We start from the raw sequence: 27,975 nt of genomic DNA on the forward strand, positions 1-27,975 counted from the left end.
GCAATTAGGCCATGGAATTTTAAAAGTTACGTACAGCTATATTCAAGGAAAAAGTAGTTTGAGCCCTTCATATCTGTGACCAAAAACATTTTGGAACCTTTCAAAAAGAAAACAATCTTTACATCATTAGATGTCTACGGGGATTATAGATGTAAGTGATTTTTAAGACATATTTGACACATTTTTAAAATTGTAAGGGATGTTTTAAAAACAAATTTTTCGTGTTAATTGTCATTATGTTGTACATTCTTTGAATGTCTTTGTTAATTATTGTCATTAAGTTTATAATAACCATGTAAGTGTTTTCTTCTTGTCCTTCATTTGCACCAGCAGTAATTGCAAGCAATTTAAGTCTTCTGGCTTTTTTCTTTTAGCATTTGCTCAACTTGAGGATGTGTACACATTCTTTATTTGTCAAGCTCCTATTGTTTTATTCTACCAGGATACAGTAAAGTGGAAAAAAACTAAATAAAATAGGGTGAAGAATCTGGATTGAACCTTCAAAACATATCACTTTCAGCAGAACAGAAAAAAACATTACTTAGTTTTAGCCATTAAAGACACTTTTGTAAATTCTTTATGTTCTTGTTGCTGTTACAGATAGATTGATACTCCTCAAGAAAAATACTGTTTAAGATAACATTATGCACTTTGCAATCAAAATATAATCACACAATAGTCATATCTGTAACCACATGATTAAAGAACCATACCCAGTCACATTTTATAAATCATAGCTACACTGGATAACGCTGAGAGGCCTTAGTCGCCAGATACTAACATAGACTCTCAAAAAACATTACAGACAATATGTTACAAGCTAACAGCAGCATACTGTAATAGAGTGTACACTTTATGTATCATATGTACAAAATGTTCTTTTAGAGGCGATGTGATAAAACCACAAACCACCATAACAATCAAATAAATCTACAAATCTGATCTATACCTAGTACTGAACATGTAGAAGAGAAAATTATTACTTTCTTTTGGCTGATATGTCTTTGTCCTTTGAGGATACTCTGACAATATGTTATGGGATTTTTAAGTGAGTTGAAATGTTTTATGAGTCGTATTACATACAGTGTGTTTGCGAAATGTGTTTGTTGTCCCTTGTGACATATTGTACATCAGCACTTTCATATCAACACTTGGTTTTCCTTCTGCTGAACTAAAGCAAGTTTATTGGCAGAACAAATCAAAGTCACAGTTATGCAGAGGATGATCCACTTTATCCCCCAAACACTGTTCAGCACATTGGCAGTTCATTCAGTCAAATGTGCACTGACTGCAACACACTGCAAACAAGTGAATTTATTCACATGCTCCTTATCAGATCACAGGATTGAACTCCAAAAAAATGAGTGTTCCTCAGTGAGAATCTGATTCTTGAAGTCACGAAATTGCCCCCACGAGGCACGGCAGGCAAACGAGCCGATATCTCAGGAACAGCTTCAGCAGATCTGTTTTCAGCAACAGTTAACATTGGCTCCTCAGATATTTAATCCACTGTTGTCTATGATCTCAGAGTTCTCTCGTTTCCATTTTAAGAAAAAAATGCAGGTGTCACACTTTGGCAAATGTCACAATCAAAATGAGTTGAATCAGTTCTTCAGATAAGAGTGTTGATCCATACGGTAGTCCTCAGATCCTACAAAAACAGTAAACCTTCAAGCCGTAACACTGTTGGTGTTAAAGCAAAGGCGATGAGCAAACTTGAGGAGTATAAGCAGGTGAATTTGGCTGCTGAGCTTCTAGGAATGGCATTTGAGTCACTAGACTCATCTAGTTGATGATTCTGAGGAAAAAGGCCATAGTTTTAGTGTTACATTGAGTGGACAGTCAAAAAAAAATTTTTTTAAGTCTGAGATTTAAATGATGACAATATACAATGTATCCACATACAATGGTTTACATGATATCTGACAAATTAGTGCCCAATGAACAGTGTTGTCATGTTACATACTCATAGTAGAGTGAAGTACCTATGGCAAAGTTAGGTTAGGTTTAGGCAAAAAACATTTTGGTGGCTAGGTTTAGGAAAAGAAACATGGTTGGGCGTGGCCATTTTACTTACTCAATGTACTTAATGTAAAATTACACTCCTAACCTAAACTTATGGAATAAATGTAAGGTTACGTAGGCTAGGTTTAGGCAAATACATTTTCATAAGTTAGGTTTACACAAGTAAAGTCACTTATGTTAGTTTGAGGAAAAAAAAACGTTTGGGTGTTGTCACGTTATGGACCTTATGTAAAGTTACATATCTAATGTAAAGTTATGTATTTAACATTAAGTTTCGTGGTTAGATTTAGAAAAAGAAACGTGATGACAAAATACCTTAAAATAACTAAACGTTCACTTGGTTTCACACAGTCCAAAACACCAATCTCCTGGAGTTGTGCTCTTTTAAGCCACTTTATTCTTTACTCCCATCAGCGTATTTGTCACTTAATCCCAACCTTACTGAATATGTGGGCTGGACCCATATTACTGACTCATGGCTGTGTTTGAGACATTCAAATCCTGGTGCATTACTTTATGAGGGCATACCTAGAAACAGTGCATGAGAACAGCCTACTATATTTATAACTTGTATAAATACAATAATAGCAACTTTTCTGATACCGATGGGCTTGAAAGTCAGGTCAGATATATTCCTTTGATTTGCATTGCACATTTTCAATTTATACTTAAAACACCTGAGTGGAAACAGCACAAAAAAGAAATTTTACACATGGCTGGGTGGAAAAATTAGTGTTGCAAAATGTAATTTGGTTTGCATCAATTTGCATTTTCAGTTGCCTATTTGCTTAAATTTGGTCAGTTGAGTGGCATTTTGATGGACTTGTTGGACTACACAGTTTCATCTGTGTTGCTGCATTTGACAGCTGTTACGTGACAAAAAATTGCAGTACAGATATGCTATAAAGATATGTTTGCAGTGTTGCTATTATAAACTTTGTCTCCAGAGAGCATTCACAGATTTATTTTTCATATGCAAAATGTTGAGCTCAGTTCATATTTTATTTAAGAGCCAAATTTAAGGGATCTTTATAAAGATAAAGATATAAAGATAAAGATATATATAGTCATATCAGGTTCTTTTTCTTACTAATATCAACATCTGTGTGGCCTCAAATCTCAAAAGTATTGAGATTGCCCCTGTTCAAAATGTCCAAATTATTCAGGCTGTAATAAGAAAATTTAATAAAACAGACAGAATAAAAAATTCTTACCACACACTGAGAATTATCCACTGTTAGATTGGACATTAGTTTTTGGGCCTGTAAGAAAGAAAACAAGAAGTGAGCAAAATATTCAATTTCTGAGTGTGTTTGCCTGTCTCTCAAGAGCACAAACTGGCTAATGGTGGTCTAGAAAGTCTATGAAAGATACAGCATATATTATCATTCATTTATCCAGTCTCAGTGTAGTGGAATTGTCTTTGTCTGAAAGTTGAACTGTGGCTAAAGGAAGGGCAAAGTCTTTAGGATAAAACAAGGTTGAGTAAAAAATCATTACTGTAAGCCAAACTCCCTCTGCCTCAGTTGTGCTGCAAAATACACACAACAATAAGATTTATGATAATACTTTCAGCGCACACCAATTTCCATAGTTTAGACCTACATGGACGTCTTTGTATAATCATCCACCTCGAGCAAAAGGTGTAAGATTCAAGTGTGTGTGTTTGTGTAAAAGTTTGTCTGTGTGAGATCCCCTGTTTGTGCCAGCTCAAGGTTATGACAGTTTAATACATTAAAACTTTTCTGCTCCAAACCTTTTCAGCCACACATAAATATACCCACACATATTTACACACACACACACAGACACAAACAAAGACACACACACACACTCACAGATACAGAGATGGAGTACAGAAAATGATAAAGTGACTCTATGGAGGTTTGGGAACATAATAAACAGCCAGTGCGTTGGTTCTTAAGTAGAGAGAACCAGGATACTGGAGAAGAGTGATTAATTGCTCTATAGGAGGTCTTTCCTCCTGCAGGATGTTTTTACTGGTGATAAATCATATTATCGCTATTAAAAGCCAATATGATAGATTGTCTCCCTTAAAGTATGTGATATCATCTCATTTAAAAATATAGCCCCATAGTATTTATCAGAAGAGGAAAGAAGAGGTGCATTGGTGAAACCCAACAGTTTCAAAGGAAATGTAGTACCTACTGTAAAAGCAGCTTTAAATAAAACCTGCAATTTATGATGTTAAATGTGAAAATCAGCACATTCAGTTGATTTGTTACAAATGCAACTGGTGTTAAAATTTACATGGATGTCTTTATATGTGACTTCTATAAAAGTTTCTGGTAGCACTTTTTAAAGACACATTGAAAGTTTTTGGAAACAACATCTTTAGGATTTGTGATACATGATACATGTTGAATTGAATGATTTAGATCCACGAAAAAACGTCGCTCTGCGTTAAAAATCATGAACATTGTTAATGTCACTGCAAGGTCAGTTGAGTATTTAGCTCACTAATTTGATTTTGTTTAGGAACTGAAAATGTTAAACTTTAATTTTTCTGAGCACTTTAAACATTTTTCATCCATGTTGATTGACATTTAATGATAAGTATTTATTCTTGACCTGGGAAACATTAATTGAAAAACAGTGTAACCACAGTCCATTTAGTATGTACTGTAAAATAAGTTCAAGTTCACTAAGGACATAAACATTGGTCTTCTGGGAGAAATTTCTGTTTGTTTGACCCATCCACCACCCCAACCTGTCTCCTTACACGGACTTTCGCGCTTTATACTACATCCTTCTTTATTCCTGTTAGTGTATGTGTCACGTGATTGCAGCCTTTAAGATTACATGAGTAATATATGGATTACTGGCTCATGATTTTGTGGATTATAAAGGAGTTCTGGTGCATTACTTTTTGTAGGTATACGTATAACATATAATCAAGAATTCCAGCACAGCTACCAAATCTGGATTGTTTGGTTGATTATGTTTTTTCAAGGTCAAAATGAACTTTCAATCTCTACTTTGTAAGGCTTGATTTTTCGTTGACGGACTGTCAAAGCAGATCACCAGTATGTTACTCGTATGCTCAAATACAGCATTTTAATTATTTAATCTTGCATCTAATTTACTTCAAAGCTAAAAGGGATTTATGTAAACATTACCTCAATCTGGGTGAGAAAAAAATGGTACATCTTTAAAATGATACTGTGTCCCTGCTAACACACAGATGTAGACACACAGACAGACTACCCCTGTGGGCCATTTCTGATGTTACTGTGGCAACCAATTAGCTTTGACATGACAGCTTTGGAAACTCTGACTCCACACTGACGTCTCATCTTTCTGCCCAGGAGGGGGGACTCTGTGCATGCCATCATAAAACTGTCCCTGATCCATCAAGGTGACAGAGCCAGGCGTCTGACACTCAGACAGACACTCTCAATAGATCTCTACCTGTTGTTTAGGTCTCAATTTAGACTCAGGCACTTTGTCTCACAAGTTTTGAGAGGTTTCTGATGCCTTCAAAATTTACAAGGACAAAAACGGTGGAAATGAGTCCAAACATTTGTTGTGGACGTAGAAGGATGTCATCTTTGCTCTTTGATTTTCCTTTTCAAACAGGAGTGTTTTTTTTCCATAAACAAGGCACAGCCACTAACTGACTGCATTGAGATGAATAGTTATAATAACTGAAAGGTATTACTTTGTAATGTAGCTGTATCATTTTTTCCATCAAATAATTCCCTGTTAGATCAATAGAGTTTCTTTGTTAGTGGGAACAGTGGAGGTACAAGATGACTGACAGAATCAAATTAGGTAGCTTAATGATTTCTAACAATGAAACCTTTACATTGTCTGTAAGTATATAGAGAGCGTCAAATAAAATGTACTGCTGAGCTGACTAGAAAGTGGCATCAGAATGTTGCTTGTTTCTTCAGGCTAGTTTTTGCTTTCTTTTTAGGTGTTTTTGAGCCATAAATAAATAAGCTGTAAATCTTCATCGCTTATCTCAGGTCTCACAGTGATGGTTTTAGTTGCTGCCTTTGATATTATCAAAAAATGTATGCAGTGATTCCATCTCAACTTCTCTCCCTACTTTTATTTTTTCTTTATACAACTTTTATTCTGAAATATAACACCAGTGTTGTAAGTTAGAATAAAAGATGCAGCCTATTCAAACATAGTAACTCTTACTTTTAAACCCTCTACTTTTTAAAAACTTTACCTGTAAGGTCCCACAGATGTGATATAATGAGTCATCATCAAGCTCCAGTTTGGTCATGTCTGTCAGTGCATCCAGTGCGTTACTGGTTCGGTCTTTTCCCCTTCGAGTGATGCTGGGCTCTAGTGCAGTGGGCTGAATCGGGGGTTGTGGTTGCCAAACTCCAACATCAGTGCCATTGCCAAATGCCTGGATGGCATTACCTGTAACATATAGTGTATTAATTGAAACCCTCTTGATCCTGTACAAAATCTGTTCTATCTAGACAGTATATAATTAGATAGGACAATGAGAACATACTGTACATATATGTGAGAAATAATGCATCAAATGTCACTTGATTCAATTAAAATGTTACATAAGAAGCATTATCCCCCAGAGTGTCCCGTGCATTGGTTTTAAAGTGGAAATAGACACTTTTCCTGCTTTAACTTATCATTATTAACTAAATATTGATTGCACAGTGTAATGGCGACAGAATAGTGACACCATCAGCCCTTACCTCTGTTCCCTTATATATGCCTTCCTTTTACTATACAACTCTGTCTGCCACTAGGTACAATCTCCTGGGAAAATGAAGGCTCAAATAACAGCACAAATGAAGTAAGTCAACCATTGCACAACCAAATCTGGAAGAGGATAGCCCTTTTGTTTTCCTGGTAGCTATCAGTAGCTATCCCCGGTAATGGAAATGGTGCACAGTAGAATAGCCAAGATATCTATAGAAAGATGCTGGTTCTTGTGGTAGTTGCTAAGCTCTGGAGAGCAATCAGGTTATATTTGTGTTATTGGTGCAGACAAAAGCACTTAGACACAGTATGGGGGTAAAAGTTGTCAGTTTCCACTTTAATAATATAGTCTGCACATCCTACAAGTTATCAGATGTCTTATGTCCTTGGAAATAAGTGCAAGTGGAATGGCCTGAAACATTTTGTTCATGTCCAACTAAAAGCTGCTTATAATTGATACTTTAGATAATTGTGTAGGGGAAGAAATTACTTGACCTTTCTCAAGAACCTTTTTAAAAGCAGTGTCTGCCTAATGGCTATGATTCACAAAAATGAACTTCATAACTGCCTGAAATAAGAAAACTTCTAAAATGATTTGTGTAATGTAATTTTCTCATCATTAATTTGACATTTATTCTTCTAAGATACCTTATCACAAGTAAAATAAAATGTTGGCAAGAACTTATTCTTGGATTGTCTAGTCTTGAACATACTGATTGGGCATGAATTCTTGTCAAAGCAATTAAGGACATTGCAAAATTGCTCTGTTGTATTCTTATGATTTGGAGTTGGAATGTGGAAATGCCACTGAATGCCACTCATTCTCAAATATAAGTGAAGAAACAAAATACATTCTTGAGAAATGATTGCTTGTACAACAATAAAGTGACAGAAATTGTGTTTGAAGGGAGAACACATAATGGACCATCACATACTATTCCAGTTTCCAGTAATTATCTCCCAGTCTACAATTTCAAAAAACCAATTCAAATCTAGACAAAAGAGATGGTCAATCTGGCCTCAAGCAGTGAAGAATAGTAAGAGGTTGGGGGGGAAATTAATTTCTGCAGTACAAAAACTCACGTAGGCATCGATTGTTGGTGAAAAACTCAGCAAATCTATCACAGTCTGGCTTGCTGTTCCCACTGCTGCCACAGTCACACCATGGTGACAGGCTAATACCAAGTGATCGCACATAATTGGGAGTCATCACCGTACCTGTAGCATAAAAGAAAAGAAAACTATCATTGGTCATTGTAACTGTGGAGTCATTAACATTCCTGAAACCCTCTATAACAGAACATTTTGTGTTTCACACTGAAATTTAATTGATCAGGTCAGCTGGTGAGAGTAAGCTTAGTCAATATTATAGCTTTTACTTACAGATTCTGCAGAATTACACTGAATTGCACGGTACCTTGTGGTAGAGCTATGTTATGATGGATAACCATAATTCTGTTTTACAAAGGCTTTAACCTTTCAAATAGGGTTATACTGTCAGAAGGGGTGGAACCCATTGACTCTGCCCTCTGCCTCGACACTAACACAACAAACCTGCTGCAGATTATAAGCGTCACCGATTTACACAGTATCCCCATTATTATGTGGCATGGCCTGTTAAGCAACATGCACATGATTTGATATGAGTTTTTCTACGGACAGTGTCAGTATTTAGAGAGTAGGGCAGCTGATGGCTGATATATAATGCCGGTTTTATATTGTTGATATTTCTTTCCTATTTTTTTGAATTTGATAAAATACAACAATTTAATAAAATAATAGTAATAACAAAATGAGACACAAAATTGCTAAATTTAAATAAACATTTATTTAACACTGTTATTGTCTGCATTTTGTCTCTTTGCTTAAGTAGATCTACATTTTGTCTGAGTACACTCATTTTGAATAAAAAGGTATGAACTGAATAAATGTCCCCAGTAATTAAAAAAAAAGAGATAACGATGTAATTTGCAAACTGAAAGCAATTATAACAAAGCCCTACCCTATTATGTACAGCATGTATATTTTTGCAACACCTAGGCTTGTTATTAAATACATAACAATTATATAAATATTTGGTACTACTTTGACACTTAAAGACTAGGGCTGCAAGTTTTTTTGGTCACTGTTGATTAAAATGTCAGTTATTTTATTGATTAATCAGTCGGTTGTTTGGTCTATTAAATACCAGAAAATGGTGAAAAATCTTGATAAGTTAACCTAGGCCCAAAAATGACATACTTAAATGTCTTATTTTGCCCATGAACCAAAGATATTCAGCTTACTGTCACAGATGATTAAAGAAACCAGAAAATATTCACTGGAAAAAAAAAAAATTGCAAAGCTGGAATCAGAGAATTTTGCCTTTTTTGAAATTAATAAATGAGTCAAAAACCAATTGATTAATTTTCGAAAGGGGGGATTAGAGGGTGTAACCTGTGTAAAGTAGAATATGAATGGTGTAGATTAAAATGTCTCCTTATTGAGTTTGCAATTGGTCACTGCTGCCTGGCGATCAAATCTCATTATTAAAACTCAGTGGGACATCATTTTTCCTTTCTACATAATTGAACCTGCTGATGAAGGAAAGACTGAACAAAAGGAAATGTAACGTACCTAATGACGTATCTGGTAAAGTAAAAAGATGCCTACTTCAGCGACCTGTGTTAATGGTGTTACAGTACTAAACACAACATTTATTGCTAGAAATGTGACATGATAAACGTATATATGTTTATAAATTGTCTAACAGAGCCACTAGTGATTGAAAGGCTGTGCAGAATTTACTGCTGAGCCAAGCACCACCAACATGGAGATTACATTTCAATAGATGTGGGAGAAGCATCAAGTGGTGCATGTGTTTGTTAGCAGAAAGTTGATGTGCTTTTATAGGTGATGAGAGGAGATGTTGCAGGGTCAGTCTTTCAAGAAAATAAAACTGCACCAATATGACGACATTTTGGATTTGAAACAGACAAAAGAGGTGTCCTAACTGGCTGCAGGTGACACAGAGCTGTTGTTTTGAGGTAAACTGTTGTTGGACCCCTGTTTCTATTTATTTCTGTTGCTTGGTTTGAATTTGCATGAATGAGGAATGGCTAATTCATGAAGTTGAAATACACTATTGTCTATACCTTTTTATTTCACTGCAAAAACATAAATAGCTTGTGGTGGCACCTGGCTGGTGGGACACTACATGATATAATCAGGTATACTGGTGTGTGTTTGGCTTAGTATAATACTAGTTTGAAAATGTTTACACTGTTGTTGGGTCTGTTTTATCATATGGCAATTGTGTGGTTGTTATATTTTCAGATTCATGGCATGGCTGTCTCCTTTTAAAAACGTCTTCATCGAATGTAGCTGTGTAGGCAAGTGAATTATTCTACTCTGCGTGAGGAGGGCTAGAGTGACTGCATCATGGTGACATTTCATGTACTCTGTAAATGTACTGCTGTACTCGCTGTACTTGTTTTAAAGAACTGGTTTCTATTCTGTGCAGCTGCTTTCAAGAAAAACAGTTACATTTCCACACTTTTAATTATTTCTGTCATCTTTGGCTTAGGATCAAAGATTTGTACATCTCTTCTGATAACACTGCTAATGAAGAGAAAAAATAGAAACAAGTTTGATTGCTAAATGATTGACTAACAATGTGTATGATGTATATGAATTGAAAAAATGGCCATGAATTTTATTTTATTTAATCCTTGTGAGCTTTTTCTACAAGGATATTTTCTCAATTACTTTACTTGCAGCAGGTTCATCTGAATACATTTCACAGATTGTTGAGCAACAACACAGGCACAAAGCAAATATTAAGAAACACCATCAGTAGTCCACCTTGCGGTCCAGTTACCAATCCAGCATTGTAATTTATCTTGCAAATTCTGTAGCAAATTTTAAGATGCTTCACAGAACTCACCAATGAGACCTGAGTAAGACAGCAAACAGTCAGCATAGCTCTCCCTCAGACAGCCAGATATGGAGCGAGCTTCTGGCTGACAATTGCTGATGAAGTCTGCCAGCCTTGACCTAAAAACAACAGAGATGCAAATTATAGATGCTAATTCCCTGATGTTGTTATCAATCTTAAATTAGACTAAGTGCTCTGTCACTTTTATTAGTAGTAATGTTTATATGTACATATATATATATATATATATATATATATATATATATATATGTATATATATATATATATAACATTAGTATAAGAACATTAGACTGCATATTTGGAAAAATGATGAAGTCTAAGGATCTCTGTGTCTCTTGTTACCTGCAGATGTAGTTGGTCTTGCATGTGTTCTGTAGAGACAGACAGTTAGGTTTGTCCTTGTCCTCATAGGAGCAGACAGGTACAATTGTTTGTCGCCGGCGTTCTGCACATGCTGTCTGATCCCCAGCTGGACAGGAGCAAAATAGCATCCCATAGCTGTATTTAGTTGGAACCTTTGTTTTGGAAAGAAAAGAAAGAAAGGTTGATGTCTGCCAAACCTTTTTCTTCATTACTGTCTAAACAAACATCTTCACACTTCCATTGTAGCTTACACTTGTACTAGAGTAGTTGAGTAACTTACCAGGTTTGGAAATTAGCACCAGCCACCAGCCAATGCTAGTAAAATATGCAAGTGGCTGCTAAATTTGCTTCATTCACCAGCCAAAAAAACAGTGGTACTCTTTTCAGTAGCTGGTTGATTTTGGAACAAAAAAAGTCTATTTTCAACCTTGAACTTACCATACCCAGTTTATAAATACATTGTGATAAAATTTGACATAGAGACTTCAGATCCATTATGGCTGCCTTCCGACATGAACAGCAGCTTTAAATGGAGTTAAGTGTTGTGATAAGTTACTGAGATTTTTATGGAGACTGGATTCAAAGTCTGCTTAATAAGAAATTGCACTTAAAATAGCATTTTCCCTTTGACATTTGACATCTGGTTTTGATGGTGATTTGAGCAGCAACTATAAAGTCAAACACACAAAAAAAGCTGCAAATAGCTCTCACAATTAACATGCTTAATTACCTTGTCAAAGAACTGTCGTAGGGCCTTGTGGCATTTGCGCTTGTTGCAGACCTCAGAGGCAGACACCCTGCTAGTACAGGGGTTGATGTAAGCCGAGCGGTATTTCTTACATGTGTCATTCAGGTTACAGGCCTTGGCAGCATTCAGACAGTTGTTCTCTTTTGTAGATGCAGGCTCGACTAAGAGATGAGAGACACATCATTTTCTTATGTAAGAATTAGCGCTTCCTTGCACAGGTTAAATTGTTCTTTATGCATCATAAACCATCAGTGCTTTATGAACTTTATGACGACTAGAAACATAGCCGTGAGTGAATTAGATGACAGGGTACAGAGCAGCCAAGATGAAGAGAAATGTAGAGAAGTGTTGTCTGGCTGTGCAATTTCTTAAAGGGATGTTACACCTGTAAATTATCCCTTCTTTTTTTTTTAGCTATAATTTTCTTTACAGTTTTACAGTTCTCTTACCTCTGGATGAGTCCCTGACAGTTTAACCTGATCACACCTGAGAAATTGCACATCTCCATTCCTCTGATACAGTATGGCTGGTCGATTAGGCACATTTTATTTTTGATTATGATTTTGCCTTCCCTTGATTTTCAAAGCAGGATAATCAAGAGTAAAATAACTTACTAATAACTACTAATACCTGTCAATGGAATCCAGTGACTTTAAGGAGAGCATAACGTAAGAGCATCAGTTTCCTGTTATAAAGGATGGTCTGACAGCAAGGTAAAGCAGAATATATATATATATATATATATATATATATATATATATATGTATATAGAATTACATAATCCAAAAAAGACCAATTGTATGAGAGATGTGAACCTGGTTGAGCTTGGTCATGCTTGTCTTTGCAAACACAACATTTTCTATATTTCATCATGAATTATTATACCAATTTGTTGCTCCAGTTGCTTCATTTGTTGCACTTGCTTTGTTACACATTTGAACTCAAATTCTCTGGCTTAATCGTGTACTTCAGGTTGTTATCAGATCCCCCTCTCAGACCTCATTAGGTCTGGCATTTATGATCAAACCCCTGTATGCGCAACAGAAAGCCGCAGTTAGACCACACTGGCCTCACCTCTCTGAGATGAGAGCACAAACCTTTAATAATTAGAGCAACTCATAGTATATATATCCCAGTGTGTGTTTTGGTGATTGTGGCTGTTTTACTTGTCACACCCCGACACATCATATACATGTAATTCAAGGGCGATTTTGTTGTCAGACTTACAGAAAACAAATGCACACTGTGAAAATAAAAACACCTGTTCAGACAGTGCATCTTCTCTGCTTTTAGTTACGTAAACCAAACCACCCATCTTTGCCTCCATCCCAGTATGCCCGTCTTTCCATCACAGCACAGCAAAAGCACTCTGCGGCCAACATAATGACTCTCACATCTCATTTTTCGTATTTGTTGCCATAAAGTCCTTCCTGCTCGACTGACTTCTGCACAGTGACACAAACTGTATCCTCAGCCTCGACATGGAAGAATGAATTCTGTAATTCTGCCTTTTGAGGTGGAATTGAAGCTCACTGCACTCTTTCATGCACCACAGAACGAGCCATGATTAAATCTGAATACATTCTTGAACCTCGGGTTAATCACATATTACAAAACCCATTACTTACATCTGACAAGTGCCTAGAGATGTGGGCTGTGATACTTTAGTGGATGTTTGTAGCTCTCGGGCCATAGGTGTGACACTTTACTTCAATTACAGTTACTGAGAGGAAAATGCTTGCCTTGCTTATATTAAAAATGCACTTCAAAAGTTCTTACTCTTGGAGTAAAATGTGGTTGTATGTGTGTTTGTGTGTGTGTGTGTGTGTGTGTGTATGTGTGTGTGCGTGCGCATGTAGCAGAGGGCCAAAGCTAAGTGTGAGTAAGAAGGTTGAAGCTGTAGGTCACAGAATGACTCCATATAGATGCAAAAACCCCCTGGCAGGAAAAAACCTTTCTATCAGGAGCAGTTTTGCATTTAATAAGATAATTTTTGGGTCATTTTATCTCAGTTTCAGGAATAATTTAAGTACAAACCATGCTTCAGTGTCTTTAAGATCACAAGTTCATGGGAGGATCATGATCTTGTTAGGGGTGGGAATCACAGGACGACCCAGAGTACAATATTATCACGATACTTAAACCACAATACAATATTGTTACAATCTTAAACACTTTGCAATATGCTGACTATTGGGATAGCATTCAGTACATTGTGTTATATCCCGATTTATTAACTCTTTTCAACTGCAAGTTAGGCTTTGTCCCCAAAATTGTTGTATTTAATATTTCTTTATTATTCTATGAGGCTACCAAAAGTTTAATTTGTGACAGAAATATTTATTTTGATTGTTTCTGCAATCCTTTTACGTATTTGAACTGATCGCCAAGCTAAGCCCATTAAAACTAAGGTGATTTGTAAAAGTATTTAAACCTAGAGTAAACATCTACCAATTTAAGTAAACATAATTCTAGTTTCTTGTATCCTTAGTGTATTGCCCTTGCAGTGCATACCAAGAATTGCAATTCTATATGTCCACCTAAAATATGTCATATCTTGTTAAAAGACCTACAGGCTTAAGAAAAACAAATCTCCCTCTGCCTTCTTAAGTTGCACCCCCTGAGCAAAGACCACCATGTTCCCATTGATGCAGAGCAAAAAACAAGCCAGTGTAGCAAACACTGGAATCTGACCCTTTGACCTCTGATAGGTTGTTACAAAAGACCTTTTGAAAGACTGTCAGCCAGGTAGGGTTCATAATGAGCCTCAAAGCAGTGTTTTTTTAATTATGGTGTCCTTGGGGGCTGTGTTCACTAATACAGTAAAGGTAAGAATATGAGAGCCAAACTTCTCTCTTAAACTGCAAAGACTTCCACTGTTGTTAATGCCCTCAGTTATAAAGTTTTCATATGTTATTACTCAAAACACCATTTTGGATCCATGAGCTTAAGCATGTTTACATTGTGTAAACTTATTCGACACCTCACCTCTTGAATAAAGGTGAGGTGCTGTAAAGACTGCATACAGGCAGTAGACCAAATAAACGCTTCATGAGAAAAGACTAGGACTTTGACTAATAATTATCAGTTAGTTGATTCATTTTTTGATCTTTAAAAATAGTAAAAATGCCCATTGCAAAAAGACTTTGACATAATTAAAATCACACCAGCAAACAACACAGCAAATGTTGGTCATGGTCTGCATTTGCCAGGTGGGAATGACACTAAAGAAATGCCTGAACATGTCTGCATGGATACAGCATCTGAGCCTTATGCATCATATTGTGTAATCCCCTTCTATCTTTTTGCTGTAGATTTATTGCTTAGACAGATTAATAATCTCTTTGCACAGTACACATGAAATAAAGAGCACCAACGGATCTTCCTGGACTGATGTCGCCATAGAGGCGGGGAGGTCAGAAGCAGTAGAGCTGGTCCATAAACCTCCTTTTTTTCTATATGGTTTAAATCCTGTGGAGTAGTTGTGAATAATAATCGTGTTCTGCCAAGCAATTGCTCAAGCCTACTCATTCATTGTTCTCTTAATGTAATTCAAAAATATGGGCAGGAACATGCGTTCATGGAATTGCCTTTTTTTAAAATTTATTTATTTTTATCTGTCTGATATGTAAATCCTCCCATGTCCAGCAAATGCAGATTATAGTCATGCACAGTATTAGACTGACAGGCCAAAACTCAAGAGCCAGCTATGCGCATAGAGATCTAGAAGCAAAGTCTGGATTACTATAAAGCCCACTGCACAAGCTTGGTTAAAACCATTAGGTCAGTCAGTGAAGATGACCAGCATTGTTTGGTAATACCACTGAGAGCAAAGAAAGTAGCAGTAGTAGTTCAGACTTGAATTTTGTTAATAAAATAATTACATTGTCCTTTGACAGTTCTGTTTGTACCTGTTTTAACAGTGTTAAGTCTCCCCTAAAGATGCAGTTGTAATTTCTTAGAGATCTCATGGGTAGGACTGTAGGGATGTACAGAAATGGAATATAATATTTATAACTATGTTTTTGTTAGTTCATGATTACCTAAAAATAAGTATCATGTTTTCGTAACCTTAAAATGAGCAGTTTATCTCTACAGTCAGAGTGGGTCTCTACAGTAGCCAAGAATGGACAAACAAAACACTGGCCTCTAGATACGGTCATCTGTGTTTTCGTGTTGGCCACTATAGTTCTCATACATGCTTGGCACATGGAAGCAGTTTCAGTTGGTTGCCATCTGCTTATCTTGAATACATATTTTTAGTCCTCCATTTCTGTAGCATTGTCTCATTTACATAAGTCACCTGTTTATGCAGATGAAGCCTAGTGAACTACCATTTTTGAGGCCTTGAGTTGAGCATTTTGGTGTTCGTCGTCTTGGATTTTTGGAGCCAGAAGTGATATATTTGGACATCCATATTTGGACAAGAGCTGTGGAGGAGTGAGGGGTGCATTTAACAGAGAACCCTATCAGGTCAGGGACTTAAAGTTGCAAGGTAGCCATACCTTAAAGTAAACTCTGTTTTATCATCTATTTTACTCTAAGTGGGACCATAATTTATAGAAATGAAGATCATGCTGTATTAAATAGGACTTGAAACTAGCAACTGAGAGACCATAAACTCATTAGAAAATTGTTTACTGATGTAATAAATCAAGTGAGAATTAGTCATTTTCTCATAGACTTCTATAGAATCTGGTCTCTTTTTGCAACCAATGGATTGGCCCCTGCTGGCTATTAGAAAAAATGCTGGAACCAGAGGCTATGTCCACTTCTCTTATACAGTCTATTTATTTAACACAAAATATTTAAACAAAATGTCTAAACCAGTCCCGATGCTACAATTCCTCTTTATTTCCCTCAAAATTCACCATTATAAATACTGAAAAATGCAACATCACTATATTGCAGAGCCTCTGCATGCTGTCTAGATTAATGGTATTAAATCCTCCTTCACAATGTATCACTGCTTTATTTAATCCTTCTAAACTTGCCCCTCCACTTAGTGCCCTCTTTGTCATCTCCCATAATGGAAAGAAAACAGCAGTGGTCAGGGACCATTCTTCCATGGCACCCTGCCTTCCAACAGGCTTCCTGCCAGCATCACTAAATCTGCGTCAGTGTCTCAGTATTTATGACCAGACCCAGGACCCATTTATTAAGTGCACCCATGTAATTAGCAAAATCTCACTTAGTTCATACTGCACAAGCTATTCCTTTTTGTAATTTAATCCCCCAATCAGTCATTAATCCTGTATTCATTAGAACAGAAATGTAATACCCTCAGCATTGCTTGTGTCTGCCATACTCAGTATGTTTCTGATATAAGATAAGGTTCGTTTTGAGTTTAGGGTAAGATGACTGGTCATATGGCGCTACTCTGAGTGCAGGACATGGAAGCGAGAGACGGAGCATGAAGTATGAGAGCAAATTGCTGTGGTTGCACCTGTTGTTGCAGTGCACAAGTCGGATATGTGGATGCCAAAGCACACTTTTGTTTTTCAGAAAGTCAGTTATCCACTCAGATCAAAGTGGTGATATTCAGCTTCGCCAATTAAAAAGATAACTTGTCTCTGCACAGTCACACCATCAGCAGTTGACAAAAAACATTACTTTAGAGTACTTTCTCCTTTTGTTCTTCCATTCTACTTTCAAGCATTAGTTCCTAAAATCATGAACTTGCATATTTATGCACCTGTATATCAATCTGAGAGATGTAAGGAAATCCTGAGGCACTGAGAGGATGTGTATGTCACTGTCGTTGTATGAATGTGTGCAGGGTGATTTGCATGTAGATGAGGTTCTCTATGCAGAAGAAATGCACACAGTAAGAATTATTGTTTGTGTACATGCATGTGTGTGCAGGTCGTGGTTTGCTCACATCAAATAATTCCATGCCTGACCGAAAACATTTTCCTGTGTCACCTACAGCCTACAGCATTTTAGCATATTTTCTTATCTCAAAGCCATGATTAGCCATTGCCTGCATCACCCATGGTTGCATTTCCACTTGGGTGATAGCATTCCTGCCATGATTCATATGATTATTTTTGATTTGCATGATGTGGCCAAATGAAAGTGTGAATAAACAATGTAGCAAAATAAGTTTCAGATATTTACACCTCAACATTTCGGGGCATTTCCCCTCAACATAAGAATGCTTACTTTAAACTTTTTCACAGGAAACTGCTTTTAGCGAAAACTGAAAATCTGTCTGGACTAGACTTGATCATAGACTGTATACAAAGATAAAAAAGGTGTCTCAGCTTGCTCACACTGTACTGAAGCCCAAATATCCCGGGCTCGGCTGCTCCCATGACGTCATTAGCAATAGTGATCTCTGCTCTATCATACATCCGTCCAACCAATTGTGAGCTGCAAGATCAGTTGCGAGCACAACCGGCTGCACAACTGTCAGTTACAAACTCCCCTGTTTAATAGCATCAAATAACTAATTAAACCCAAACTTGTCAGAAAAACAAACAGTTGAACATACATCAACATCATCGAAACTACGAAAAATGGCATGAACCATATTTGGAAAAAAAGTATTGGAAGTGTACATTGTGTTTTTAGTTTGGCCCATGTCCCACCCACTAACGTAGAGGGGGCAGGGCTGAGTACCTATACTGCAGCCAGCCACCAGGGGAGATCAAGATGTTATAGCTTTACTTATTTTTGAGAATCTTGGATTATATTTTATTTTACCACTCTGTGCACACATCTACAAGTGCTTTATGCGCTGTTCCGATATCTTATGTAATATATAAGAACTTATGATGCTTTCTATTTGAAGGCAACATGCTTGCTAAAAAACAGGATAGTTTGTTTTATTTCACGCAACAAAAGGATCAAGTTTTAATATTTGATTACACAGCATCTAAAATAATTTCAAACTTCTAATTCACAGTTTGAGCCTATCATTTGGTTTTGAGCTCCCTCTGGTTAACTCACTTGGAATAAATTGTGTTATTCTGCGGTCACAGAGGGGCAGTAAGAAAACAAAGGAGAAGTGTGTGAAAGGAAATGCCTTCAGATGAATCGCTGATATGGCTGAAAGCAGTCTTGTGTAAAAAGGATCAGCAGATTAAAAGTGTTTTCTTCTACTCTGATGTTCAGCTGGAGCAGTTTGCTCATGTACACTCAGTTCACAGGCAGGCCAGGCCAGTGGCACAGGACAGAGACTACAGAGGATTAATCTGTTGCTTCAGGCAACGAGTTCCACTGAATTATTCTTGAGATCTTTGCAATGGAAAATCATCATGCCAAGCTTCATCTCTTGCTCACCGACTCGATTCTCTGAAAGACTGCTGATGAGTAAGGAGCACAGACTGGGAGGAGAGAGGAAACATACTGGGCTCAGTGAGAGGGCCAGTGCAGGTGATATTACCTGTGCCAGAGTGGCTGCTTACATGTAAATTTAGGGAAAGGCTGCAGGGCTTTTTAAACATCTGAGGTTTGTCACTCTGAATGTGAAAAAAGGGGTCAAGAAAAAGGAGTCCAATTTATGAGGGTTATAGCATCGTAGGAACATGAGTGGCAAGAGTTTCATCAATAGAAATAGAGTATGTATGATTGATGTGTCTGCATAGAGCAGTGGTGGACAGTGACAAAGTACATTTACTTAAGTAATGTACTTAAGTACAGCTTTTGAGTATCTGTACTTGATTATCATTTTTAAAAATTGTATTACTTTGTCTCTTCTTCATGTGAATGACAAATATTTTATTTTTGCCTCTGCTACATTTCTAATGAATAATGGCTGTTGTTACACGTTACATATGCTTTGAAATCAGCGGATTATTTATTTATTTATTTTTTTAAAATGCAAAAGTGCATAAACGGTGACCACGTAATTCTGCATGAGGTTTGTTTGTTGAAGTGGTGTTTCACACCTGCGTATGTGCTACACAGATTGGGTAGAGAGCAGAGGTCATCAGTAGGCGGTTGGGTTTGGTTGTGTGGTGTTAGTAATGGCTACGGCAGTAGATGCAGGTAAACAATCCCCACTAGATCACCCAGGCCATACCTCAATCCCATGTTTAAAGTTTTTGAGATGAATGATTCCTATAGTTTTAAATGTTTGCTCTGTTTACCACACGCTAACATCTGCTTAATTCCAGATGAACATTTTAAACAAAGTTGTCTGTGCTTGTGCTAATTATCGCTTATGTGCAATTTTTGGTCAAATTACTTTTTATGAATTTGTCCGTGACGTTGTTGTACGACATCATAAATATTTTTACTCAGTATTTTACTGTGGATTCATTCATGCTAATTAAAAGTTCTTTGAATACTTATACTTAATTGGATATTATTTTAAGGAAGTACTCCAGTACTTCAGCTCAAGTGATAATTTGACTCCACTTCTTACTCTTGCATTGGAGAATTTGACCAGGAGTATCTATACCTTGACTCAAGTATTGGTGTATTTTGTCCACTACTGGCATAAAGACAGAGCTATATTTATTAAGACTCTAACACTGATTTACATTAACATGTTCCTATCGTCTAAATAAGCCCTGGATGCATATATAGTCAGCTACTTTTTATTTTCAAAGGGAGCCATTGAGAACATAAGGCAGAATGAAATGAGTTTATTCCATTGCTCATTGTTATGTACAGTATGTGCTACTCCAAAGATCCTCTTGGGATGTAATCTGTTCTTATACCACTGGTGTCAGACTTGTTGAGGAAATGCAGAATCAGTTCATCTTGTCTCTAAAAAGTATGTTACTTATAATAAGTTGGAAATGTGATTGTACAAGATATACCCTGCAGCAATCTTTCCTTTTCATAGCTCTCGCTGTGGGATTGCAAAGTAGCATAACAGTGGAGCTGCAGGTACATCTGGAATCACCTGAAGTTGTCTTTAGCTCAGTGGAATTAAGTAAAGACTTTGAGTTCTCTTTGTTGTTGGCCTCAGGTACCCCAGCAAATTAATTTTAAAGACAAGATGTGTTGTATAGATGATGTTTTTCCTTTATTAGGGGTAGCTCTGTAGTCCCACTGTTCCTTCACAACAGCATTGGGTAATATCTCTGAAAGGCACTTGTGCATTGATTTCTAAATGACGCAGCGTTTAACTTCAGCTGTTTCTGGAGACTATATTCTCATAGTTGTATGCTTGGATGTCACGCCTTTCACTTTAAATGAATAGTCTTATAAATACATCAGAAGTGAAGCTTTATGCAGAAGCCATAAATGACGGAGAGTGACTTAACAAAGGTAGCACTCAAAACAGAGAGGAGTTATTTAATAGTCTCTCATAAGTGGGAAACTAATTTGTTTTTTCTCAATACCAGTGGCATGACTCTGTGGATAGTAATGTCAGTCTGACAGTCAGACAGCCACCTTAGTCCAGGCTGAAATATCTCAGCAGCTTCTGGATTGATTGCCATAAAGACATTCATAGTCCCTGGAGGATGAATCTTACTGTGTTTGGTGATCTCCTGGTTTTACCTCAAGTGCTACCAGCAGGTTTATGTTTTGACTTGGAGTGAAATATCTTGAAATCTACTTGATGGATTACCGTGAAATACAGACAATCATGGTCCCGGAGGATGAATTCTTATTCTAATCACTTTGGTAATGCAAAACGGATGACATTCCCATCAGCCTCAGCTGTGCTTTGTGTTTAGTGCTAATAAAGAAATTAACATAGTGAACATAATGTACCAGTAGAAGTTTTTATTTGCTGTAAAGATGACTTTTTTTTTTTATAAATCTAAGCTATCTATGCAGTACAAAGACACAGAGGAAACACATAGGCCTACTAAAGGCTGTGGCTTTCACGTTTGCTCAAGAGGTAAAAAAAACAACAACTACAAGAATGCACTGCATTGCAGTGGGCCAATAAACACTCCTGTGGGTGGGTGACGTAATGTGAGCTTGGCCGTTTTGACACAGTTAACAGTCTTCAATCACAGTTAAACAGTGCACTAAAATATGTTTAGAAAAACATTTGAGAAGGTATTTGAAATGAGGTAACAGAAACTTGGTCCTGCTTAGTTTCACCATTTGATCTGAGTTTTGTAGTGCCCACTCCATGTTCACAAAGACCTGTATTAAAGCCATTTGTGACAAGAAATGTGCAAAACGCTAATCGAATTGTGCTTTATATTTGATCAGCACAGTGCTATCTGAGTGTGGTCTGATTCAGAGAGAGAGAGAGAGATAGAGAAAGAAACAGAAAGAGAGAAATAGAGAGTAATTCATATAATAAAAAAACCTTAAAATAAAAAATCAACATGTACAGCTAAAATCAAGTTCAATCAAAACAAGATGGGAAAAAGGTTAAAAGAGGTCACCACCAGCCATTTTGTTTAAGAAAATCCAAGTGGCCAAAACTTATCTTAAATACAAACGGATTAAATACATATAATAACAAACATTGATTTTCAGCCATTTAGAGTAGTGAGTATCATATCTTAGCAGTTGACCCATGGGATATAGTATGGATCGTTCTATACTGGCTCTTGTGCATTATTTTACACTGCAGACTGCCTGAGGCCCAGCTTAGTTTCAGACAGGAATGAGGTCACTTATGGCAAATGGATTCCTGATATCTAACCCATTAAGTGATTTATTTTTTCTTAGAGCCTTTGGCTGTTTGCACACTGCTATACATTAAACTGCCAGCTCCATTTTCACCTCTGCATCGCGATTTATGCTGCTCGGTACTCACATACATATTGGAGGTTTTTTTTATAGTGATATAATAATGATAGAAAACACACTTAAACTGCCACATCTTCCATATTCTAAGTTGCTGACTTTGACAGAAGAGCACATTAGCAGCAGATCAGATTTTTGAATCTCTCTTAATCAAGATTAGAACATTTCACATTTATTCAGTTGGATCTGCTGTCTTGTCTAAGCTGCATCAAAAAAATGATTTTGTAGTTAAAAAATGACCTGAACATTTCAAGCTGCTTTTTTTCTTAGCCTTTTATAATTCCTGTTTGGTTTTACTAGTAGTTCCATTATCTGAAAGCCTCATGAATCCCCAACCACTTTTCCAACTTCAGTTTTCTTGCAATTCTTCTTAGTCTCACATTGCTAGACCTATCTCCGCACTATTCCAGCATGGGGGAGAAATCCGAATTCCAATAAATTTTTCCTTTACTTGCTGTTTGAAATACAGTTAGCCATTATGTCATTGCATGTGGAGCAGAGCCACTTTGATACGCTAAGTGGATTCAATCACAGCGAGAGCCAGACAGAGAGAGAGAGAGCCAGTGAGAGAGAGAGAGAATCAAATGACCATTTTTTTTTGACTGAAATGGTAGTTGGGCAGTGCAGCAGACGCCCTCCTCCAGCCAGAAAGCCCGACACTGAAGAGTGCCAGACAGAGCTGCACTTGTCACACACACAGCTCTTGTTCTATCTGAGCCATTGAGCGCAGACAGATGGTTAATTGCTCCTCTGTGTAATGTGTGTGAGATCTAAATATGTGCCTGCCTAGGTGTATGCTCCCAAGTCCACCTGCACTCCATTGACATTTTAGGACACGTATGGCATCTAGATTTGCAACAATAAACAACAAGCAACATTTCTCGTCGGTTTTCTTTTTTTTTTAAATTCAGGCATTCATCCCTGCAAGCTCCTGGAGCTTCAAACAACACAGGCTTCGCTCTAAAAGCACAATTAATTCAAAACTAGCAGATAAATGCTACTTCCAGCATTAGTACTATGACAGTGGAACAACATGCAAACCCCTAATCATTGCTTTGAGAGCTGAAAGTGAAATACACTAAATTACTCTGCTTTGTATACGATGGGTCACAGTGGCAGATAAAAGCTTTTGTGACGGATAATGGGCGTTGAAAGCTGCAGCCTGAAACCAGACAGCAATAGAAAAGAGCGGCTGTCAAATAGTGACAGATTTGCGGTCGTGATGGCGTGACTTAAGCTGGGTTTAAAGCACAACTGAGTGGTAATGGCTCTGTGTACGCAGCAACTTAACTTTGCACAACTTAAACCTGAGGAATATCGGCAGCATCTTACCAGCGATGATGGGGGCCAGGCGGAAGATATCTGAGAGGCGGCTATTGACTGGTTCATACGGAGAGTACTCCAGCAAATCATTACCTGCAGAGGAAAAAAAAAAGACTGTCAACATTATGCGCTTGAAACGGTGTATGTGTAAACATCTGTGGTGTGGGTGGATGTTGTATGATACTTTAACATTATATCAATTATACTAAATGGGTAATCCCTGTTAATTACTCATATTGGCCTATATGAGCACTTGTCTTGTAAATATTGATATGTTGCTATGTAATTACACTATAGAACTTATGAAGTAGGTTGAAGTATAATGATCTTCTCACGTAGATTTAACTCTGGGTCGATGTACAGATAAACAGTCTGCGAACATTACTGCATGACTGATTCACAGGAAACGGAGGACTAAGTCAGTACAGTAGTATCAGTAAATGTGGTACATTTCCTCAATTGTAAACTGATATACAAGATAGGTACTAGCACAGTCCCTCAGTATTTCCCTTTTAAAAGCTACTTTAGCTTTCTACGCCACAACAATTCAGATGCAAATATTGAACTTTAAATTTAGGGACTGTTCCTTATTCATAAGAGAGGAGGGGGTGGTGCAAAACATGGGAGGCACTTCAAAAATTCGAAAATTTTTAAGCACTGAAATAATGTTTGAAAAAAATATTTTTGATTTGGCTTAGGGGAATATTCAACTTTAAATGGTTTTGAAAAAGGCATGTTTTCCTTTAAAATCTTCAAAATCACACCATATATCATAGCCAGAGGCTGTGAAATATTGTTATTTATGGTGAAGGGAGGGTCAGTCAGTGACAATAAGCAATGATAAAAAAGTCCCTTATCTGACCTCTTTGCATTTTGTTATGTTTATATGTATGCATACTGCATGATAAGCTTGTAAAATATATTCTAAATATCATTAAATTACTTTCCAGAATTAAAAATGCTCACATTTTGACCAGCTACAACATTGAAATACTGCTTGATACAGATTGATTCACCTTTGATAATAACTCAATATATAACAATAATAAGGCCTATTCTTCTTGCATAAAATACTGCATAAATGTACTCTACTTCTTTTGATATGAATACTTCCATCAACATGCTTTTATAGTGAGCATATTAATCAGTCAAATAGCAATCAATAGTTTGCTTGTAAATACCCTGTAAACTCTGAAATATGCTCCAAAAGATCCGGAGGCAGTTTTTCTCCTTCTTCATGCCTCTTCTACACCTGCAGTTATTCAGGGGGCTCTGCTTTACAGCGTCTATGGCGCTGCGGCACTCGCCCTGCGCCTCGGGACCGGTGACCGCACTGAAGTTGCTCTCCCTGCCCGCCACACACTGCCTCATGGTCCGGTACTTGGTGCTGCAGCTGGACTCCTTCAGACATTGCTCACTGGCCTTTACGCAGTCCAGACGGGCGGGCCGGGAGGACGAGCTGCCGTCACCTTTCAAGGTGAACACCGTGTCTAGGAGTTGGGAGAGGGAAGTCAGAAATATGTGTGTTGTTCCGCACACAACCGATCAGCCAATTAACGTTATTTAATTGGATAAAACTCGATTGCACTGTTACCAATTAATAGACAGAAAGATGCAGTAAGCATGTCACAAACTTTCTGCAATCATGCATCAACAATCAGTACAGACCAAACAAATTAACATCTATTTTGACGTTTGGCAAGGGATGTGCTTAATTCCTCACCGCCACTGTTTGCTGCGTGCACTGAGTTGAACTGTAAAGAAAATGTGCACTTTTAAAATATATAAACATAAAAATTCAACAGATGGATGCGTTACTTACCCAGGAAGGACAATAAAATGACAAAAGTTGTTAGAATCATTGCGCGTATACTTCGTGCGTAAAGGTTAAAGGAGTGTTTCGGGGGTTAAAATGAACTTGTCACACAGATCCGTTTTTCTTCGGGCTGCACATTTTGTGAGTTCAGGTGACGATGCATCCTGTAGATCCAAGAGTGAGAATCCAAACTCTCGTCCTGAGTCCAGTAGCTAAAACCACATCGTGCAAACCTGCCGGAGTCTTGGACCGTTGAAAAAGACACAGAGAGACGCGCTGACCATTTCCACTTCACTCTGCTCTCATCAACTCCTCTGCTCGCCCGCTGCTCTGTCGCTGTGTTTGATCGACACAGGAGCTGTCAGTGGGTTGGAGGACAAAACTTTACAGTCGCGACCGAAAAAATATAAGAGGAAATCTCAGTAAAACTCTAAAACCATCAGTTTAACTTTATAAATAGATGAATTAAACTTTAATTGTCCATCACAGCCCTGAGCGGACTGTGTTTAAATGATACATCCCCAAAAGATGGAAAAATCCATTCCGTTTAGCAGGTGCAAAGACAATACAACCCCGTTTGATCCAGGCTGTCCTCCACTCCACACTCTGATGACAAACTGAGAGGTTCGGGATGCAACGCGGGAGGGCGTGACGTCACGCGACTATGCGCACAATAACCTTAATAAACCCATTAACAGCCTCAGTTTACACCAAACTGCTAAGACTGTCAGAACAAATTGAATGCCACCAGCAAGCAGGTTACAGATGTAAGAGTAATTCAGCTGCTGGATACAGCTCACTCATTAACTCTGTGGCAAATCAACATTTATAATAGCTCATTATATATTTATGTAACCTGCAGGCCTACACCATGAGAACCTAACAGATTTAAAGTATTTCCTATCAAATACTTAAATTGCAGCAATTTCTAAGTATCTCAGTGTCTCACTTAAAGCAGATTAAGTCTGTGTCCTCTCAGCTAGGCTCTTCAGTAACTATTAATATCCTGCGGCACTTAAATGTGAGAGAGTGGGTAGCCTACAGTTGTTGTCTTTTTTAGGGTGGTTAAAACTTTCAAGGTATTTCAATCCCTAAAATTGAAAGTGGTAAGTGGAATTGGGCAGGGAAAGAATAATATTGCTTCTTTATCTAAAATTGCAGTTACCATATAAATTGTGATAACTGTTGGCAGAACTTTTTCTATCAAAGTTTGTTTTTCTGCCCTGGAAAACAAAATCTGATTCAGAGAAAGACTAAAAAAAATTAATGAGACGTAGCCCTCAAGAATTCACTGGCTATAGAAATTTGGGAGCTAGCAGCTTGCACAACAGAAACTATATAGGTGCTAATATATAAAATCTCCCATTCCACCTGTATTAAATTTACAATCTATATGATTTTCAAATAAAAATGTTATATGCAATATGTTATGCTTTAATATGTTGTAATGATAACATAGCGCATGCCAACTTTGGGAGATTTTCCAAAAGACTTGCAACATTTCAGTATTTAATCTGTGACTAGAAGGAAACATTGGAAACCAATTGCTATTATAGAATTTTTTTTTTCCCACCTCGGCTTGTTTAGTTAAATTTAAGAACCAAATGTAACTTGTTACAGACACTGCAAGACCTTTTACACACAGATACACACTGCTGAGCATGCAGGACATTTAAAACTGATAATGCCTTGTTTAAAGGAACACCCCAAATGACCTTATGTATAACAATTACTTACCCCATATCAGGGGAATTTTATGAGGAAAACGTTTTCTCTCGTTCCTCTGAGGAAAGAATCCAAACATGGAGAAAAAAGAGTTCATTAATTGAGGCAAAGAGGTTTGCAAAAGCAAGTGTGTGAAAATATTCATTTACAAACTCTGTCACTGCTCATGTGTCCAAGTCTCATTTATCCTGTGGTATGCTGTCTACTTCCCAAACAGACAGCCCTTTGCAATTTATCTCTGCTTTCTTTAACCTCAGACTCCATTCACAAAAACATTAATTTTACCTCTCTGAACACAGGAGCCTTGATCAGTTAGTTAGTTTGTGTTATTGCATGACTTTGATGACTCTGAACAAAACCTTTAAAACACCAAAGTCACACAATAACACAGACTTACTGATATACACAGCTGTAGGCCAGGTGTTCCCATATTTACCAAGGTAAAATGACTGTTTTTGTAAATGGAGTTTGGCTTTTAAGAGAGCATAGATTAGTTTCACTTTTAGTTCAGTTACCTGTTAAAAAGGGCTTTCTCTTTGAGAAGTACTGAGCATACAACTGGAAAAATTAAACTTGGATTACACTGCACTGAGTTGTGTGAGAGTGTGTAGATGGATGTTTAGATATATTTTGCTGTTGTTAAACATGGAC

At 37.2% G+C, this 27,975-nt stretch overlaps 1 protein-coding gene and 1 long non-coding RNA gene across 2 annotated transcripts in view; one reads left to right on the forward strand and one right to left on the reverse strand.

The window, feature by feature from the left end:
- The window catches only part of LOC148186327 (uncharacterized), a 94,418-nt gene that overhangs the window by 6,773 nt on the left and 59,670 nt on the right, over positions 1 to 27,975 (forward strand). The window lies entirely within an intron of this gene.
- On the reverse strand, positions 560 to 26,191 carry gfra1b (gdnf family receptor alpha 1b). Its single transcript, XM_042508264.2, has 10 exons — positions 25,606 to 26,191; positions 24,965 to 25,273; positions 23,793 to 23,876; positions 11,766 to 11,944; positions 11,015 to 11,187; positions 10,661 to 10,770; positions 7,819 to 7,953; positions 6,230 to 6,429; positions 3,240 to 3,287; positions 560 to 1,798 (listed from the first exon to the last, which is right to left on the reverse strand). The coding sequence occupies exons 1-10, from the start codon at positions 25,643 to 25,645 to the stop codon at positions 1,652 to 1,654; spliced, it is 1,425 nt and encodes a 474-aa protein (XP_042364198.1). The 5' UTR covers positions 25,646 to 26,191; the 3' UTR covers positions 560 to 1,651.

Source organism: Plectropomus leopardus, chromosome 19 (assembly GCF_026936395.1).
Source record: "Plectropomus leopardus strain MGB_pleo_1.0 chromosome 19, ASM2693639v1, whole genome shotgun sequence".
NCBI lineage: Eukaryota > Metazoa > Chordata > Actinopteri > Perciformes > Serranidae > Plectropomus > Plectropomus leopardus.